Raw genomic sequence first — 18,330 nt, 5'->3', positions numbered from 1 at the left:
TGACGGCCAAGTGGAACGTTTAATCTTATTTTGGTCCAATACAATAAATCCTATATGGGCAAAAAAATCATCAAACCGACTGAGATGAGCACCTAAGTCTAGCAACATTTTCATATCGCAGTAGCGTCCATCCTGCTACTGGCGAAACTCCTAATACGCTAATGTTTGGCAGGGAATTGTATTACCCATTGGATATGGCGATTATGCCTCTGAAACTACTTGACAATGATCAAAGAACTGACTACGTTTCTATCTTGAGAGAGAGAATAGAAATAGTCCATGAGCATGCACGGTCACAGCTTACCAGTACAGTAAGGAGACAGAAAAAGATGTATGACCGTTTTGCAACAAAAAGCTGCCACAATGTAGGGGACTTTGTTTGGCTGAAAGATGAAAGAAGGAAAAAGGGGTATTCACCTAAACTGCAATTGGCTTATGAAGGACCATATTTGGTAATTGGCTAATTGTCTGACTTGGTGTATAGAATTCAGTACAGCCCTAAAAGTAGCAATTGGCTTGTGAAGGACCATATTTGGTAATAGGCAAAGTGTCTGACTTGGTGTATAGAATTCAGTACAGCCCTAAAAGTAAGCCGAAAATTGTCCACTACGAGAAACTAAAGCGCTATCAGGGAGAGCCTCTGAAGGGTTGGTTAGATAAGTTTAAGATTCTAGCTATCGATGAATGTGTGCAAGTTGGTAAACACTCTGACCACGATCAAGCAAAACCTGATCTGGGTAACAAAACTATCACCCCATCCTGTGATGCAGATAACACTGTTACTGAGAATAGTGAAATAGTGATGCTGGAGAGATGAAAGGTCAGTCTGATATATCTACTGAATCTACTCTGAAACCAGATACTCCCCTTGATATCAGTTCAGAACCAGAAATGGCAGACGTCGACAATGACAAAACCAAAGGCCAAATTAAATGTAGTGCTAATTCAATCTGTGTAGAGGAAAATCAGGGAGATGCTGACATTTTAGAAGTAGAACAATGTGAGAATGTTGATACAAGGATTGACGAAGGTTTCACTAAGAATAATGAATTTATGGATCAACCTAGCAGATATCCTGAGAGAGCTAAGAAGCAAATTAACCATTATGGCTTTGGAAGACTGTCAAAGGCCGTGAGTCAAGTTTGAAAAGAATTGACAAGTTGAGTCTATCAAGAAATGAGAACATCTAAAGTACGTAGCGAAGGAGAAGGTATTTTCCTCTTTTAAGGGTCTGCGTAGGTTAGCCAATATTGTTGTGTAGTAAAGGACACGCATGTCATGAATGGATAAGTTCATGTTAGACTACCGGACGTGTAACTTTTTATATAGTTGCACGAAGTGAACGGCAACGTTCACGGTATTTAGTCATGTTTTGTGGTGACTGTTTGATGAGAGATCATCGGTTATGAGTTTCCTTCCGACTAATGACAGAGAAAATAAAAACACAAAAAAAAATCACCCCAAAAAATTATCAAAACAAAGAAAAAACAAATAGTATTAAGTGAGATCATTTAAAGTCTTTATTTTCTTTTTCCTAGTTTCCAGAGTCGGTAAGAATTGCTAGATATTGCGATTGACCTGGAGCATCCTTTTCTTGAAAACTAGGTGGTATTGAGCAGAGTAAGGAAATCTGCACCTTGTATACCAGGTGTCCTAGCTTCTTTTCGCGTGTGTCTTTGAGTGGTTGTGGGCGGTATAAAATATGGGTAGAAAGACCCCTTGAAATACCTGAACCTATCATTGACTCTGTCTTTCACTCTATCCTTTCCCTTTGTGATGAGAAAAATTCTTTATTAGAAAATTGCTACTCCTTTGACAATGCGACAAACAGAATGACAACTTTCCCTTGAACGAGTATGTGGTATCCACAGATAGCTGATTCTATTAACTTTAACATGACAATTTCCTCTTAGACTTCTTTTATTTAACATGACAGGAGGGCTACATACCCTCAGTTTAAGTCGAAAGACGGTTCATTACAGCCATTTTCTGTTGGTTGTTGTTAAGATCGTCGACATTCTGTGTATGAGGACATGCACAGGTCTGGTCGGGGGAGTTGTTGCGGAACTTCAGGGTCAGTAACCTGCTACACTGCTCTTGCTCCGCTAGCTCAGAAAATGCAACTTTTTCCTGAATCTAGGGTTCTGAAACCCTGTATTTGAGAGCACAATAAGAGCTGTTGGCTCCATGTCGGGGCGGGACTTAGATCGTGTGGAAAACTTGTAATATCCCGACACCCCCCAATTTTTACGGACTTCTAGACCTGCTGTCATGCAGTGAACATTGTGTTCAAAGCTGTGCTGAGCTGAACTTTTGCCTAACCGTGTTTCCCCTTTTATTTCGGTTTAAACCTGTTCCACGACTTGTGGGAATATCTTGTGTTAGCCTCGGTGAGGTATTATTGTCTTGGTTGTTAAACCAGTCTTGCTATTTCAGGTTTTCATAGTTGTTCAGTGAGCGGGCTTGCTCGAGCACGCCTGTCGGCCTTGTGACTTGTGCTACCAGCCAAATCTCAGTGTGCATTCCGTCGTGCACACGGTCCATATATCAAACCACGGTTTGTGACGGTCCGGTTCATTGCCATCTAGGTTCGCCATTGCCACGTTGGAAGCTTTTAGTCCTCTAAAGGTTGGCATTTCGGGCCTTATTTCAGATAATGCGTTACAGTATATACACAAAATACGGCGGACGGGAGACTAAGATTAAACAAGAATTAATGATAAGCTATGAAAGTTTGATTGAAAATATTGGAAATGTTGAGTGTTCTGGTCTAGTTCTCGATAAGATTCTTAATTTTAGAGTAATTCTGTTAAAACTAAAAATTGGGGCGGTAGTCCTTCGGCACATGATAGCCCGATTCAACTGCCTGAATGGTTAAAAAATATGCATTGTGTCAGTAATCTAACTCTGCTGGTAGACAGAATTGTTCCCGAGGTGATCGTTCGCCAAGTTAAAGCGATGAAATTTGTTTCTTCGCTTCACTAAAGTTTGTATGTGTGATGTATGATAGTGAGCATGCGTGCATGAGTGCTTCACGAACTCTACAATGTGTGGAGCGGTCTCAGTCAGAAAAATGTAACAACTTAGCCGGCTATTGAACCTATCTTTTTTAGGAGTGGAGATTTAGCCGAGCGGTTCTCTCTCTGTGGCCTCTCCGCTAGGTGACTGATGCCGTGTGTTGTGGGTTCGAACCCGATTGAAAACTAGCCATATTCCTTAGGGCCCTGACGGTAGTGACACCGCCGCTGCTTCCAATACGCAGTTGTAGCAAGTAAAAGGTAGCTGACAACGAGTTTCGCAAGAAGAAGGGGGGGGGGGTCGGGTAAGAAGTAACTGGAATAGGTACACCCGTTTATTGCCAATTACTGTTTTGATGGTATTCCATTTCCTACACCTATAGAAGATATGTCCATATTCTAGCAGTTCGAGCGGCAAAACCCACTGGTTAAGTTACAAGTATGGTTGATTTACGAAAATGATACTGAACTGTCAATCATATATCATGGCAACAACGATGCGCGTTTCCGAAAGGGCACTAATAGTAAGTGACACTGGTGGATATGGTCACTTCGTGCCAATTACTTCATTAAATCGTCTTCTTAATTCTCGTAATGATCGTAAGAATGAGCACAGACGGAAGTGTATTTGTATAAATTGTGGGAAAGGTTTTGCAGCGACAGAAGAGTTGGAAATACACCAGATGTATTGTGGGACAGACATGGCTAAGGTAGTTTTTCATGAGAAAGTGTGTCAATTCGAAGGACATAAGAAGAAGGTGCCCTGTCCCTACATTGTGTATGCAGATACTGAGGCAATTATTGAGAAGGACACCGCCGACACATTCCAATTTTTCTTTCGTATGTTATTATTGAGCAATGGCCAGGCAACAAGCCAAAATTTTTTGATAAAAAAACAATAACGGGCCTCTCCTGTGTTGTTGAATTTCTGAAGGATATGCAGTAAATGGCTGATTATTATTCGAGAATATATTATTTGAAAATAAACCGATGAAAGATCCTTCTAATTACATAAATCCAGATTGTATTGCATGTGGGGTCCCCGCCACATACCGAATAGTGAAGGATAAAAATACTTATTTTTGTGAAGGGTGCCGCCCGTCAAGAACCATTCCCATCTACTTTCACAACTTCAAGGGGTATGATAGCAGTTTTATTATTAAAAAAAAGTTACATGAAATCGATAACGGCGGCCAAGAGCCAAATATCATAGCTAATAATGCCAATGGAATCATGGGTCTTATGAAAACATTTATCTCTAGTGCCTCAATTGTTGTCAGTGGGGAGTCGCCAAACTGAAAGAGGAAGACAGTGCCATGTTTCTTTTCGATAAAGTTTATGGATAGTATCCAACTAATGAAAGATCCGCTCGATAAGTTGGCCGCGACTGTACCAAAGGATGGATGGATGGTGTCACTTTCGTATCCACACATTCAGAAAAAGAAAGGTTTCTTCGCATATGAATACTTAGACTCGCTTGACAGACTAGAAGAGGACCAGCTCCCACCGAGACACAAATTTTATAGCGAACTAAAGGAAGAGGAAACCAAGGAGTCCGAATATGAATATGCATTGCAAGTATTGAATGAAGTTGGCTGCCAGACAATTAAAGATTATATGGAATTCTATTGTGAGACTGACGTTCTCCTTCCTGCAAATGTGTTCGAAAATTTCCGCAACACATGTTTAGACATATATAAGCCGGATCCGGCGCACTATATGTCAGCACCTGGTCTGACATGGGATGCTATGTTACTTTACACGGGTAATAAGTTTAAACTCATTCAGGATGAAGAGCAGATGACTTTCATTCAGAGGGAAATTCGAGGTTGTATCAGTCAGTGTAATATTCATTACTTACAGACAAATCATCCAGCTTACGCGACAGAAGAGATATGTTGGGAATTACGATCTGGAGAAACCACTGTCCAAAATAAAATATCTCGATGCCAATAACCTCTATGGATGGGTCAACCAATGCCAATTAGGGGACTTCATTGGATGATGAGGGAAGAATGGTTCCATCGAACGGCTGACTTGCCTGACGGTGGAGCGTATAGCTTCCCATCCTGTTTTCTAGAAGTGGACATAGAATACCCAGCCGAATTACATGAAGAACATTCCAATCTACCTCTAGCTCCGCATCACTATGAATTTCAAGGCCACGGTACTCGACTGATACAAGTCTAATGGACAGAGAGCGGTAGGTCTTACATTACAGGTTACTCAAATTCTATCTTCAGAGCGGAATGCGGCTGAAAAAATATATCGGGCACTTGCTTTCGAAGAGGCTCCATGTCTCACGGAATACATCAACTTTAACACTAAAATGAGGGCAAAGGGAAAGACAGATTTTGAAACGAATTTCTAAAAGCTGATGAATAATGTAATATTCGACAAGACAATAGAAGACGTTCGAAAGTTAGAGACTTAAAATTTGTGGCGGGCAGTCCTGATGAACATCAAAAGTATAAACCAAATAAGAAGTATAGAACTTTCTTATCTAGGGAAGAGGATGGCGATTCCTGCAACAGTGCCCTACTGGAACTGAAAAGGGATGAATATGAATATAAAAAGCTGGTTTTCATTGGCGTGGCAGTGCTCAAACTTTCTAAGCTGCTTATGTATGAGACCCATTACAATTACTTTCGAAAGCGGTTCCCTGGAATACGATTAGACTATATAGATACTGACAGTTTTATTTACAGTGTGCCTCTTCCTTCTCCTGGCTCACGCGTCAGCACTTTCAATGATTTAGTCCAAGAAGACGTAGAACAGAATGGTGAGGGTCAATATATGATTCTAGTGGTATGAAAGATGTGATGGGAGTTTCAAAGATTAATAAAAAGGTTATAGGTAATTTAAAGATGAGTTGAATGGAGAACCTATTCTTGAATTTGCCGGCATTCGTTCAAAAGTATATGCTTTTCGGACTCCAACTCTGAACACGAAAAAAAAATAAAGGGATGAAAGATGTTTGTGTTCGTAAACATTTGAACTTTGAAGACTATAAGGATCTGTTTGAAACCGGGAAGGAGCCCGAGCTGGCACAGTTTGAACAGTTTGTACAGAAAATACCTGGTTAAATCCATAGTGAAAAGCTTTGTAAAATCATGATGGTGCCAAATGATATCAAACGTGTGCAGTTACACAATCCAGACACGGGCGAATGGCTGGGAGAAACACGGCCGATACGACGGTCCATCAAAATAGTATAGACTTTAATCTACTATTCTCAATGGAGACCATTGCATCACTGATAACATAAACATGAGCAAATATATTATCATCGCGAGCGTCGTCGGCACCCTTCACTGATGTATCCATTTTTATTATTTCAAGTTGTATACCATCTTTTGTGTTCATTACTTTTAAACCATTTCCATGAAATTCAATATCTTTAAAACTACGCAGATCGATAAACAGACAGAATTTATTCTTCAAATAATCGACTTCATCCATATCAATTTCACACCAGTTCCGATCTTCAGCAAAATACCGTCGTGTTTCTGTCCAAAATTGTCTTGGTAACATCTTCTGAGCGTATATTTTGTTCGCAATACACTCAATCATTATGGACACAGATTCAATGTTGGATTAAAGAAAAGTTCACTATTCAGTTCTGACTGTTCTGATTTTTAGTGAAGATAATCACGATACCTCACATGCTACGTCGTGGTACATTAATATTTTCATTGATAACCGTGGTTGATTCTTTGAATGGGATTGTTTTAAAATAATGTAAATGCTCGTAGAGAAAACTTTTCCCACTGTTGTAATACCCAGCAGTATCTCTCGCAAGGGTGGGATCCGTGATCGATTCATATTTCATTTCAATGTTTTTCAATTTATAATTGGGTGTAGTAAGATGATTACTGACAAGTAATTGGGTGGCAGGTGCAAGCGTAATTTCCCATTCAATATGACTCCCTAAGGGACTTGTCAGTTTCTTCAGCCTGGGGGGGGGGGGGGGGGGGGGGGGGGGGGGGGGGGGGCGGGGGGGGGGGCGGTGGATTCATGGGGGTCACCATGTTTTGACTTTGGTGATAGGGGGGTCACCATGTTTTTGAAATGCCCAATAGGGGGTCAGTGTGTTTTTGAATTTTGGCACAGGCTCATCATTGCCTAAAATGCTAGTGTCGGCCACAAATTTCATCATTCAGTTGTATTTTTCGGCGAGCCCTTTGGGCCCGTAACTTTAATAATCAGTCATATTTTTCAGCACACCCAACTTTAACATATCAAGGATACATACATCAGAGATATCTGTATGTTCAATATTTTTCAGCTTGCTCTTCAATTTCATTGCTTTAATATATCAGTCATTTTTCAGCATGCCCTTTAGGTGCATGACTTTAATATACAAGGCATATATATCAGAGATATCAGGATGTTTCATATTTTTCGGCGCGCCCTTTGGGTGCCATACTTCAATAAATCAGAGATATCTTGATGTTTGCTAAGTGAAAGTGTACCATTATGGCATCTGCATTTCATATGAAAAGGATGACAAATTCTTGATATTTTTCTGTTCTCTCTATGAGAATTCAGTATGAGAAAGCAACATGCACAATATCTCACAATATATATTTGATACAGTGACTTATTTTAGAGATAGAAAAATGACAAGATATCTTTCCTTCTCATTGATGCAATTATTTTCCTTTGTTTCACAGGTTTTCTGTAGAAAGATGTTTTTTTATGAACAAAATAACAGTTAAAAGGGCAGTTATTGTCATTATTCGCTGTGCTTTTATGGTTTCAATGTTACAAGAAAAGGTCCTCTCAGACACTGTACGCAACAGATTTGGCTAAAAAATCTCTCTAGGGCTCCTCAGGAGATTTAATTGGATGGTTGGCAAGTCGTAACACCATTCTTTGAGTATTTCTTCTCTTCTGTCGGTGTCAGTTTCCGGAGTTTCCTTTCACTCTTTCCTCTGTCAGCATTGTATCTCTTTCATTGTAAAGCTCGTTAAGACTCTTATTCTCAATCCCTAATTCATCAACAAAAGCTTTGTAATCGAGGTTTAGATTATTCCATTCATCGATTTTATTTTCGATAGCATGTATTCTATCTGCATTATCGCTAAAATTTATTCGTAAATTTTTATTTATTTCATCTCTGAGTAGTCCTATGTCGTCGGGTGTCATCTTCTCGGCCAGCACTCTCAATTGTAAAACATCTTCAGGACTCAATGTAGAACTCACATAGTCAGGCTCTGTGCTAGAACGATAGCTGTCCCTCCTCCGACTGTATACTTTAGTTACAAATTCATATCCTCCTTCTTCTCTTTTTAGTGTCTCGAGCGATCTAAATCCACGTCCTTTAACTTTTGATAGCCTGAGATTTTTATAATACTGCTTTCCACCCTCCCTAATCTCAGCCTTATTAATCAATTTGATTCGTGCTGCTTCATCAGCAATATTATTCTCGTTTAAGAATTGTTCAGACATTTGCTCTACAAGTTCTACTCTCTGTTTAGTTAAGCGATCCACCTGTGGGCTATCCACTAAAGGGTCGGGGTTTGCATAGGCATCATCGTCGATAAAAGATGATCAAGCAGCAGTAGCAGCAGCATCATCATCATTCAAATTTTTCACCTAAATTATCGAGTTCAAAATCTTCTCCTCCTGTTGCCATATTGTCTCTCTATATTACTACAATTATTTTTTATCATCCCTTACATATACAGTAAAAAAATGCATGTCTCAGTTGTTGAAAGCATTGAACAGTTGGCCGACTATATCGAAAGAACTAGCGCTGTATATCGCCGCAGTTATAAATTGATGGGGCGCATTGATATGGCTCTTAATGTGACTAAGGGAATTCTTGTAAGTTCAGCTGTAATAGCAGCAATTCCAACAGTTCCAGTTCTTTTAGCTTTAACTCCTATACCAGGTGTTGTTATTGATGTAATACAAGGAAAAACGGGAGTATCAAAAAGGCGAGAGAAATATAAACATTATTACGTTCAATATAAACAGCTGCTTACACAAATACAAGAAAAAGGTGCATCTATAAAGAAAGAAGAGGATAAAGATACCCTTTCGGAACGCACCTCAGACCTTATTCAAAACATATTTCATCAGGCACTAGAAATACAAAAACAGGAAGGGTTTAGTCCTCCTTTAGAACGATACATGCGACATTACGGACTAAATGGTTATGAAAGTTAACTCCCGAGTTCAGAAAAAACTCCATAGAAACTGCAGAATATCAGACCTCCGTCATGACAATCCGTAGGAAAAATTCACATCTATATACTTACATCAGCTAGAATGTACTCCGTAATACTTACTGGTAGTCTGGTCGTTGACTGACTGACAACACTCGTTCCGAAGGGGTAAAAACCTCCTTTATATAGACGCCGTAGGGACTCACGCGTACATGTCTATACATGTCGCTGTCGCGTCACTTTACAATACGTAGTTTGAAACGTGTGTTTATAAATAGCCCTAAAGAAACGCGTTGCTACATGCCACGGAGTTCACCTTCGGAATGCTGTTGTAATACTTATTCTAGTATATGTTGCAATACCCGATGGGGAATTCCCCACTGAGTTCATATATAGGTCACTCTGGCTATGACTCGCTGCGTATGCTTCCGCAATCTGCTTACGCGCATGCTCACGGATGCACAGTAGGCAAACGCATAAGCGGCTACAGGGAGGGGAATTTCCTTCCTCCCTGTAGTTATTGTCAAATAAAATGGTGTAAAATATGTGACCCAAATCCAATATTTCTTTACTACTTCTCTGCGTATCTCTCCCCATCGTTTTCTTACACAGAATTGTCTCTCTTGTTGCTATTCTTGTCGCCATTAAGTTTACAGCAAATCCAATCTATTGTTCCTCTGCTAACCAAACATATAAAGGGGAATGACTCGTGGCATTCTTGATGCACATTGTACATGTAATGTTTTGTTAAACATCACTGGACAGTGTTTTTGCTAAGGTTATTGAACATTGGGAACCCTAATAAAATTTCTGTTGTTGTTTCTGTTGTATGACTGCACTGATATACCAAGGGTAACCCTGGTAAAATGACTGTGAAACCCCGGTAACATTTACCTAGGACTGCTTGATATTACCAGAGTATCTTACATTGTTCTACTGATATAGTCAATTTTGAACCTAACTATTTGACAATATTATTTCTCATTCAACTTCTTGTTGATCAACAAAAGTTCCCTTTCTTGCATAAACCACTTCTCTTTAAAGTTTAATGCCAAGCTCCACCCTGTATCAGTCACTTTGTAGGTTCATGAATTTTAGTTTTTAGAGGTACATGTCCTACTGCTTGAAATTAAGACCAAGCTTTGGTGTGATAATTAATAATTTGATTCCAGAAAAGTAATTTTAGTATACTTAAATATTTTGGTACAGTCATCTGATTGGTATGGCTACTTATGGCATTTTTCAAGTTTATTATGGCTTTACCACGTGGGTAATATCTTTGGAATGGATAATGGTCATTTGTGTTGTTATGGCAGGATATATGACATTTGTTGAAATTTAATAGGGGTAATCTATACAGTGAATAAAGAAAAGCACAGAAAAACAATTTAACGTCTTACAAATTATTGGTTTTTTTTGGTATAATCTGTGCATAAACTAGACAAAAAAAATTATTAGGTGAATACATGCATCTTATATCATAATTTCACAACACAAACCTAAACAAAATATGCCACATTCATTCCAAAGATAATATCCATCCTGAAAAACCAAGTAAAATTGAAAATTCTTATTTAGGTGTTTAGATAGGACGTCGACTTGATAAAACGTTAACACTTCAAGCTACAAACTAAAAGCTAAAATCTCGAACAAGGCAAAACCTTTAGCTTCGGAACTGCAGCTACATAAACCAAGAAGTGATACCATGGAACTACCAAAGAGTGTGGTAGCTCCATGGTGATACTGATACGCTCCTGCTTGGGAAAACAACACTGAGACTTGTGAATAACAATATCAACATCCTTCTAATCCTTGTTATATTTATCATAAACCAATAAGTTAATCATTTAAACATACAGACCTTTATTTCCTGAAAATGATAGGCTAAAAATGTACAGTGTACATCTAGAGAACCTCATGGTGGTACAACGCGACGCGTAAACAAAAGTACAAAGTTGAATGCGAGGAAGTTATTTGAATATTTTAGAAGGATGTTCACAGTCACACTTGGAAGTAGTGACAACTTAGTCCAGTTGTAAGTGAAACATATTTATGAAAATCATCATTAAATTAAGTACTTTCAATACTTAGACCTCAATCAATTTTGACATTCAGGAATAACGGTCAGAAATAATTAGGTGAAATCTGACTAATATGACGACTCTCTGACTTAAAATTACGTTAAAGTTACTATCATTTTCCAGTCGAATACAATGTACGTACAAAGCTTACAGGTCAAGTCCACAGGGTCACGTATGATATGAAAGAGGCCAAGAAGAAAGTTTTTAAATAGCTTTGAAACAAGCAGACTGCCGATCTTGTTGAGCAGTCATTGAGTACAAGACTTTCAGTTTTTTCACATGATGCTATGCCTGGTGTCTACCTCAATGGTGTACAACATACATGATTCGGCACTCAGCTGAGAGCAGAGGACTGCACTTTTATATTGGAAATATTTGTGAGTTCACATGGTGGTGTAATCTTACATCCTGTTCAGAAATGGCTAATATTATAATACTTTGGGCAAAGCTAGTTTTGTCAACATTGTACAGTACTATCTTGCCAATGCACCAATTATAGAAATATTCATTGCCACCAGTTTAATACTTCAAAAGTTCAATGGTCAGGCTGCTTGACACTTGAATTAAAATAATCTGTACTAGATATGTACCAATTAAAGGGACAAAGTTGCTCATTTTTGACATTACTTTGCCATTTAAATTTCTTTTGATAGATGATTCTCACTGAAATGTGCTCACTTCCTGGTTATTGCAATTGCAATTCAATTCTAACTTTTATAAGAACACATTAACATGTGAAATTTACTATGTTACAATTTTTGGTACATACCTTAAATTAAATTAAGTGATCACATGTTATATCCATGAATGCACATGAGTTGAGCTGTGACACCCAAGATTGAAATGGAGCCCATTTCAGTGAGCAGCAGAAAAGCATATGTTCGACAGAAATTAAAATGACCAAAATTTTGTCGAAACTGGGTGACTTTGTCCCTTTAATGGCCGATGAAAATTGTTATTTCCATGTTTGCTGTTTTGTTAGTTTTGCACGCAATTTGAAACAATGGCGTATGGACAAGGTGTTGTTGGTTTGTTGTTGTTTACTTTGCAGGTCAGAGTTACATAAATTCATAAGATTTCATAATCAGAATTGTACCAGGAAAAATGGTTTCATTTTTACTATAGAAAATTTATGAATGTTAGAATTAATTAAATTAATTTAGATGTATGATTTGACAAGGATATCAGACCCAACACTTTACAGTACTCTTAATGTGTGTTCACAATTGCTGTCAAAACTCTGACCTGGCAATTGCCTGAGTTTGCTGAAACAAACGTGCGCTGTACTACAAGTTTGTTAAAGGGACTGCAAAAGACCTGGCGAGGAAGTTAAACAAATTATATACAGTAAAAGAGGACAGGAGCTGAATATTATTTTCAGAATTTTTAAGTGTTAGCTACTGTATTTACACATGCGTTTGTCCCATAGGAACTTAGTTAAAAACAATATGGCCGCCCCGTTCGTGTAATAGCGCCCTCTACGGCGATACTTACATTTCTTGCATGATCATTATCAACGTGTTTTCTATCAATTTAGTGTTTTTCCAGCGATTTTCTTATGTTTAAATGAGTTTCAAAAGAATTGCTTGATATCTTCTTCATCACTTTCAAGTTTCAGATAACGATTTGATGGTTCAAGCAAAATTTTAAACAAAGAAAGACATATGAAATCCCAATGTGTGATGAATCACAAAAAATCCTTGCATGGTTTACATACACTTTTACAGCTTTTCTTGACCTTGATCAAGTAAAGATAAAATAACCTTGTCTTATACTCTTCTTTGCTTACATTAAATAGAAAAGACTCAAACCAAAGCATAATATTAGTTTTAATGTTGGTTTAATTTGCCTCAAATAACTATTTACAACACAATGTACAACAGCAACTATGATGTACATACAGTGGTAGCAAAGTTGCTGATCTGCTGAAATGTCTTCTCAGATTTTGAATCATTTTCTTTTGTAGGGGCCACGTCTGGCCAGTACAGGTGCACAATGTGAAGGGTGGGTCTTGATGTGGTGGTCCTTTATCATCATTTCAATTTTTTTACCTTCATCACCTGGCATACACTGGTAATTTCTTAACGAATCATTCAAAATGTGGTGAATTGATTCAATACCCTGTTCAGATAGAAAGCCCAACCCTCTTTTCATTCTTTGAACCCTTTCGATGACATGGCTTTCCAGAAGATGGAGCTTAGGAAACACGCTTTCCTCAGGAAACACTGATCTGTAGTGGTCCATTAACTTAGCTATACTGGTACCTGAAAGACAGTCCAGAAAACAATTTGGTTGAAGTGAAGGTGTATTTCTTGTCATAATATACCATAAATGACATATATTTTGCTTAACTAAAGTCACTGTATGTGCTCATACAAAGCTTCACTATTATTACCTGTTTGCTATTTTTACTATTTTAGCTCCATACATAAAGTGCACAAACTTGTTTGACACCACATGGTCTGCTGAATGATAAATACTCAGTATTTGGCTTCTCAACACAGTCAATAAACAAGATGCACTGTTATTGTTCAAAATAGTATTCATGTCCACTTTTGAATTTGTTTTTTCCATAATAACAGTTCCATTACACATACAAAGGCTTTGTTGACAAGCACAGTACAGAGCAGTTTAGAAAATCACATGGAGTAGAACAAGTAAATGTATGAGCATTTGATGTATAGAACAGAAGTATTGATAATATAGCAAATATGATGTGGAGAAAAAAGAGCTTAACTCAAAGTTTTTTCAAACATGTCACAATATTTGTATGTATGATTCCACAAACATTTCCTCAGTCAAAAGAAAACATACACAATTCTAAGTTTTCATCTTAGTCCTCAGTTTTGCAAAATTACCATTCTTTTTGTTGCAAATAATTTACTAACACAAGACAGTGTTCATTTTACATGCAATGTTGACAAATTAAATACAATGTTTATTTATGTTCAAGGTAAAGTGGATCTTAAAACATACTTCTGAAAAAAGATTCAGAGTTACAGCTACTTTCCCTTTCACATCACATTTGTTGAAATGTTATTAAATAAAATAAAGACAAACACAACATATTAGTTTAGCATGCAAAAATACTTATCTGATTCTCTAGTTCATACAAACAGCTCGTTGTAGGGTTAACAGAACATCCAAACTCAACTGAATAGAAATACAGTAAAAAACATGAATAATGTAAAAATATATGAAAATACAAATAAAATGTAAATGATGCTTCAGAAGATTGAACTGGAAACACCAAAAAAATATTGAAGTAATAACTAAACTCTGGAACCAAATTTGTTATCAGTCATTAAAATTTATCAAAACATACCCAACTTATCAACCTCATCATCAGTTAGCTCTCTGCTAACAGAATAAATATTGTGGCATGAGGCAAAATGTGTGAAGAGAGGTTGGTGCTTGACCACTATGGTCCTGGCCTTAGGCAGAAAGTCTGGGCAAACTTTCTCAGTATTGGCGATGACACTGTCACATAAAAGAGTTACATTTCTTGGCTGAAATGAAAAGATCAGACTTGTATTTAGAATTACTATACTAGAAAAAAAACAAACACAAAGTTAATGACATGCACCGGTTATTTGACTTGACCAGTGTTTCATCCAGGGTGACATCAACAGGGGGGATTTTCTCCCTATACCAGAAAATTTAGGGGGATTTCACCAGTTCATATGTTCTACTTGTATCTCTAAGGTGTGAGTGGCAACATTTCATGGGGGCTGGTCCCCCTTGACAAATTCCAAGGAGGTGCCAACATGTCAACAGAGGAGGAATCCCCATCGCCCTCTCTGGATGAACTACTGCTAGACAATCATGAATGTGTATTGTGTTATGTTCAATCATTATGACATTAATTGTTTACTGAATTTTCATAACAGTAAGAATGAACCAATAAAAAGCTGATTGTGCAAGAATTAAATTTCATCAAATACCCTCAAATACAGACACTGAAAGCTGAAAAGAAATTTTTAAAAATATGTAATGAAATATGAATTTAAAAATGAAACACTGCCAAACTGAGAATTGCCAACAAACCTTGCAACAAGTGTTAACATGATTGCCAACAAATGCTTGGCTGTGATAGTCTTGCAGATGGACATGATGGTGGCTAAAGCTGATTCCAAGCCCTTCACTGTGTAACCAGCTTGCTGAGGGAGCCTTGCCTTCAACTCATTTATCACTGTCATCTGGAAAAGGATGTCATTACTTAAGCTTAAAACATCATGATCAGCAACTACTTAAAAAATGTAGAAATATGAATTGGAATTGAACATAATTCATTACATTAATATTAACCTTCTCTGCTGCCTGTTTTTGCAGCTGTTTCTTTTCTTGCTCCATTTGCTTTATTTGCTGAAGTGAGGGGTAAGCTAAGTCATCATCACCATCATCATCTTCATCATCATCATCATCATCATCAAGCATGGCATTGTTAATTTGATCCCGCAGTCTGTCTGCTTCAGCATTGCACTTGGCAACCTGTGCATCTTCCATAACAATTTGGTAATGATGGTAATATATTCATCAAATCGACCACTGCTCAATACCGGCTCATCTATGTCACCTTGCTTTGCCAAATACATTGCCATCTCCATGTCAAGCATTTGACAAGCATGCTGCAGCAACTTGAACCAGCGATGAAATATTCCAAGGGATATATGTAACACTGGCAAGGCAACCTAATGTAAAAATAAACATTATCAAATACTTGTCACCTGATACCTGCTGGAATAAATATGAAAATGATTATTATAGACAAATTTGGTCATGTTACTAACCCTTGAAAGAGGTATGTTAAAATATGGCTTCCTTATGCAGTTGTGATACTCCTTAGCATCCTTAAGTTTGGAGCCTTTCTCCACATATCTGGCATAGTCAGTCAACCTCCGCTGAGAGTCCTATTTCCAATTGATGGTCTTTCTGCTGGCTTCATATGAGCAGTCTCTTTAGTGACCAAACACCAGAGACAGAAGTACTTTCCTGTAAATGCAATCAATACCATGGTTTCATGAGTGCAATGTAAATGTTGTATGGAGGTTATTTGGAAAGGAAATGGACAAAAACTGAGAATAAGCACATACCACTAGCTCCTGACAATCCGTATATTTTGAGAAGATATTCAGTCTCCACTCAGCCACACAAGTAGTAGTTTGTCCCTGAAAACAAATGTCAGACTTAGTCGCAATGGGTTAGAAATGTTATTTGAAGTAAACATCTAAATACAGAATACTTGCTGTAAACTACAAAATTATATAATTTCTAAGTCTGAGAAAATAGCTTTACTATACATGTTGTTGCATTTAAAGCCACACAGAACTCACATTCTTGACTATGGATATGCCTGGAAAAAAACCAAATTACTCTACAAAACATCTCATGAGTACCAAGTAATGTCTATTGATAAGACATGACATAGAGATGACATAAAGAATGATATTGTCTCCTTTGATTACAAATTGTTGAGCAGACAGGGTCAGTGCAATTATGAATTTATCCTTTACATGCAATAAACCTAGTAACTTACTTCCACCTATATTTATCTAGGGCATCTACATCTCCAGCATTCACAGACATTGCAGTACGTAGGTTTTCGTAGCTATCACCTGCCAGGAAAAGATTCCACACAACAGTGTTCTCTACACTGTTAGGTTTTGTTACATTCAGTATTTGAAACACTGATTTCATGGATCCGCCTCCATGGTCACCACCCACCTTTATCCATATCTCATCTTGTGGGATGATGGTGTGTGTGACAAGTTTTGATGAGCTATTAGAAAAAGAAATATTTATTAGGCACAGTGTACTGAAAGGAAAGATGGCTGTTTAAAAAAGCATGAAAAGCATGTATTCATGCAGTGAATGCAGAAAAAATGCACATGTCAACTGAAACATTGTGGCAAAATACCTCTCCAAAGCATCAAGTCTGTTCAGCACTGCATCTACAAGATTTGTCACCGCAATGCATGGTGCTAGACGTACTTCGCTGAGTCGACTACCATCAATCCCTCTGACTGGGAATGTAAAAGGCAGCATCAGCGTTTTCACATCAAGCTTCAGTGTATTGGCAAGCTGTCTGTCTTTACTTTCTGCTCCAATGGGGCACTTCCACTGTCTCAGCCACCTTAATAACAAGGAAAAAATAGTTGAGAGGAAACAAATTCTTGAAATAAACACATTATTTCTGTATGGAAAAACTTGTTTTTTATAACACACTGTTGCACACAAAAACCTATTATTAAGAGAAATATACCTGTACATAATGATACTGTACTGTTTATACATGTGACAAACCCCATTCACAATGGTCTAATATCATGCACACAATTGCGAATGTAAACTTACCTTCGTAATTTCCTCAGTGTTGACCAAGTGATACCCAAATCTGTTTTCAGAGCAAGGCCAGCTCCTGGAGGTGTATTTGGAGCCAACCCTAATAAATCAACTATTGACTGATTCTCTGTTCTTTGAATCCTCTTCATCTCATCTTTGGCTTGCACCACTGCAGACACTGAATCACCACTCATCTGTTGCCTTACATTAGTAACACTCCGGCTCCTGCTTACAAGTGTGTACCGGCTACATTCTCTACTGCTTTTCCTTGGATTTACGATGCGGGTCATAAGTAAGGGCTGAGCATTTGATAAATGAAGAAAAAAAGCTTCACAAATATAGTCACTCACCAAAATTTGAAAAATATCAAATAAATTTCACTTCTGTGTTGTAGTTCAACAGAAAGTCAAATTTGGAAAATATATGTAATTCACAGTCCTGTCATACAAAATCTGCATCTAAGATGGTCTATCAATAACACACATTACATGCACATACACTTGGAAATATTTTACTCACCTGCCCTCTAGTCTTTAATTGGATAACTTTGTCATCCGCCATATCTAGTTTTTCTTTGACCAGTGTTGTTGTTAAAACTTCAAACTTTTTAGATGATCTGAACTCAGCCATCTGTTGAAGTAGAGTATCAGCAGCTTCATCTATACAGGGTGGTTCTGTGACACTGCTCTGCTGTGTAGCGTGATTGTCACCAGG

At 37.8% G+C, this 18,330-nt stretch overlaps 2 protein-coding genes across 5 annotated transcripts in view; both read right to left on the bottom strand.

Annotated features, from left to right (window-relative positions):
• Positions 1-18,330, bottom strand: part of LOC139115704 (uncharacterized) — a 381,257-nt gene that overhangs the window by 286,754 nt on the left and 76,173 nt on the right. The window lies entirely within an intron of this gene.
• LOC139115651 (uncharacterized) lies at positions 14,380-17,938 on the bottom strand. 4 transcript variants are annotated; one of them, XM_070677938.1, is made up of 8 exons: positions 17,629-17,938; positions 16,811-17,407; positions 16,368-16,442; positions 16,065-16,266; positions 15,583-15,965; positions 15,322-15,473; positions 14,600-14,783; positions 14,380-14,427 (listed from the first exon to the last, which is right to left on the bottom strand). In XM_070677938.1, exons 1-2 carry the CDS (start codon positions 17,904-17,906, stop codon positions 17,110-17,112), a joined length of 576 nt encoding a protein of 191 aa, XP_070534039.1. In that variant the 5' UTR covers positions 17,907-17,938; the 3' UTR covers positions 14,380-14,427; positions 14,600-14,783; positions 15,322-15,473; positions 15,583-15,965; positions 16,065-16,266; positions 16,368-16,442; positions 16,811-17,109. The 4 variants fall into 4 exon arrangements, with proteins under 4 accessions (XP_070534039.1, XP_070534062.1, XP_070534048.1 ...); XM_070677961.1 differs by having other exon boundaries at positions 17,629-17,923; XM_070677947.1 differs by lacking the exons at positions 14,600-14,783; positions 15,322-15,473.

This window comes from Ptychodera flava, chromosome 2 (genome assembly GCF_041260155.1).
Source record: "Ptychodera flava strain L36383 chromosome 2, AS_Pfla_20210202, whole genome shotgun sequence".
Taxonomy (NCBI): Eukaryota; Metazoa; Hemichordata; class Enteropneusta; family Ptychoderidae; genus Ptychodera; species Ptychodera flava.
This window is presented reverse-complemented; position numbering and strand designations above follow the sequence as displayed.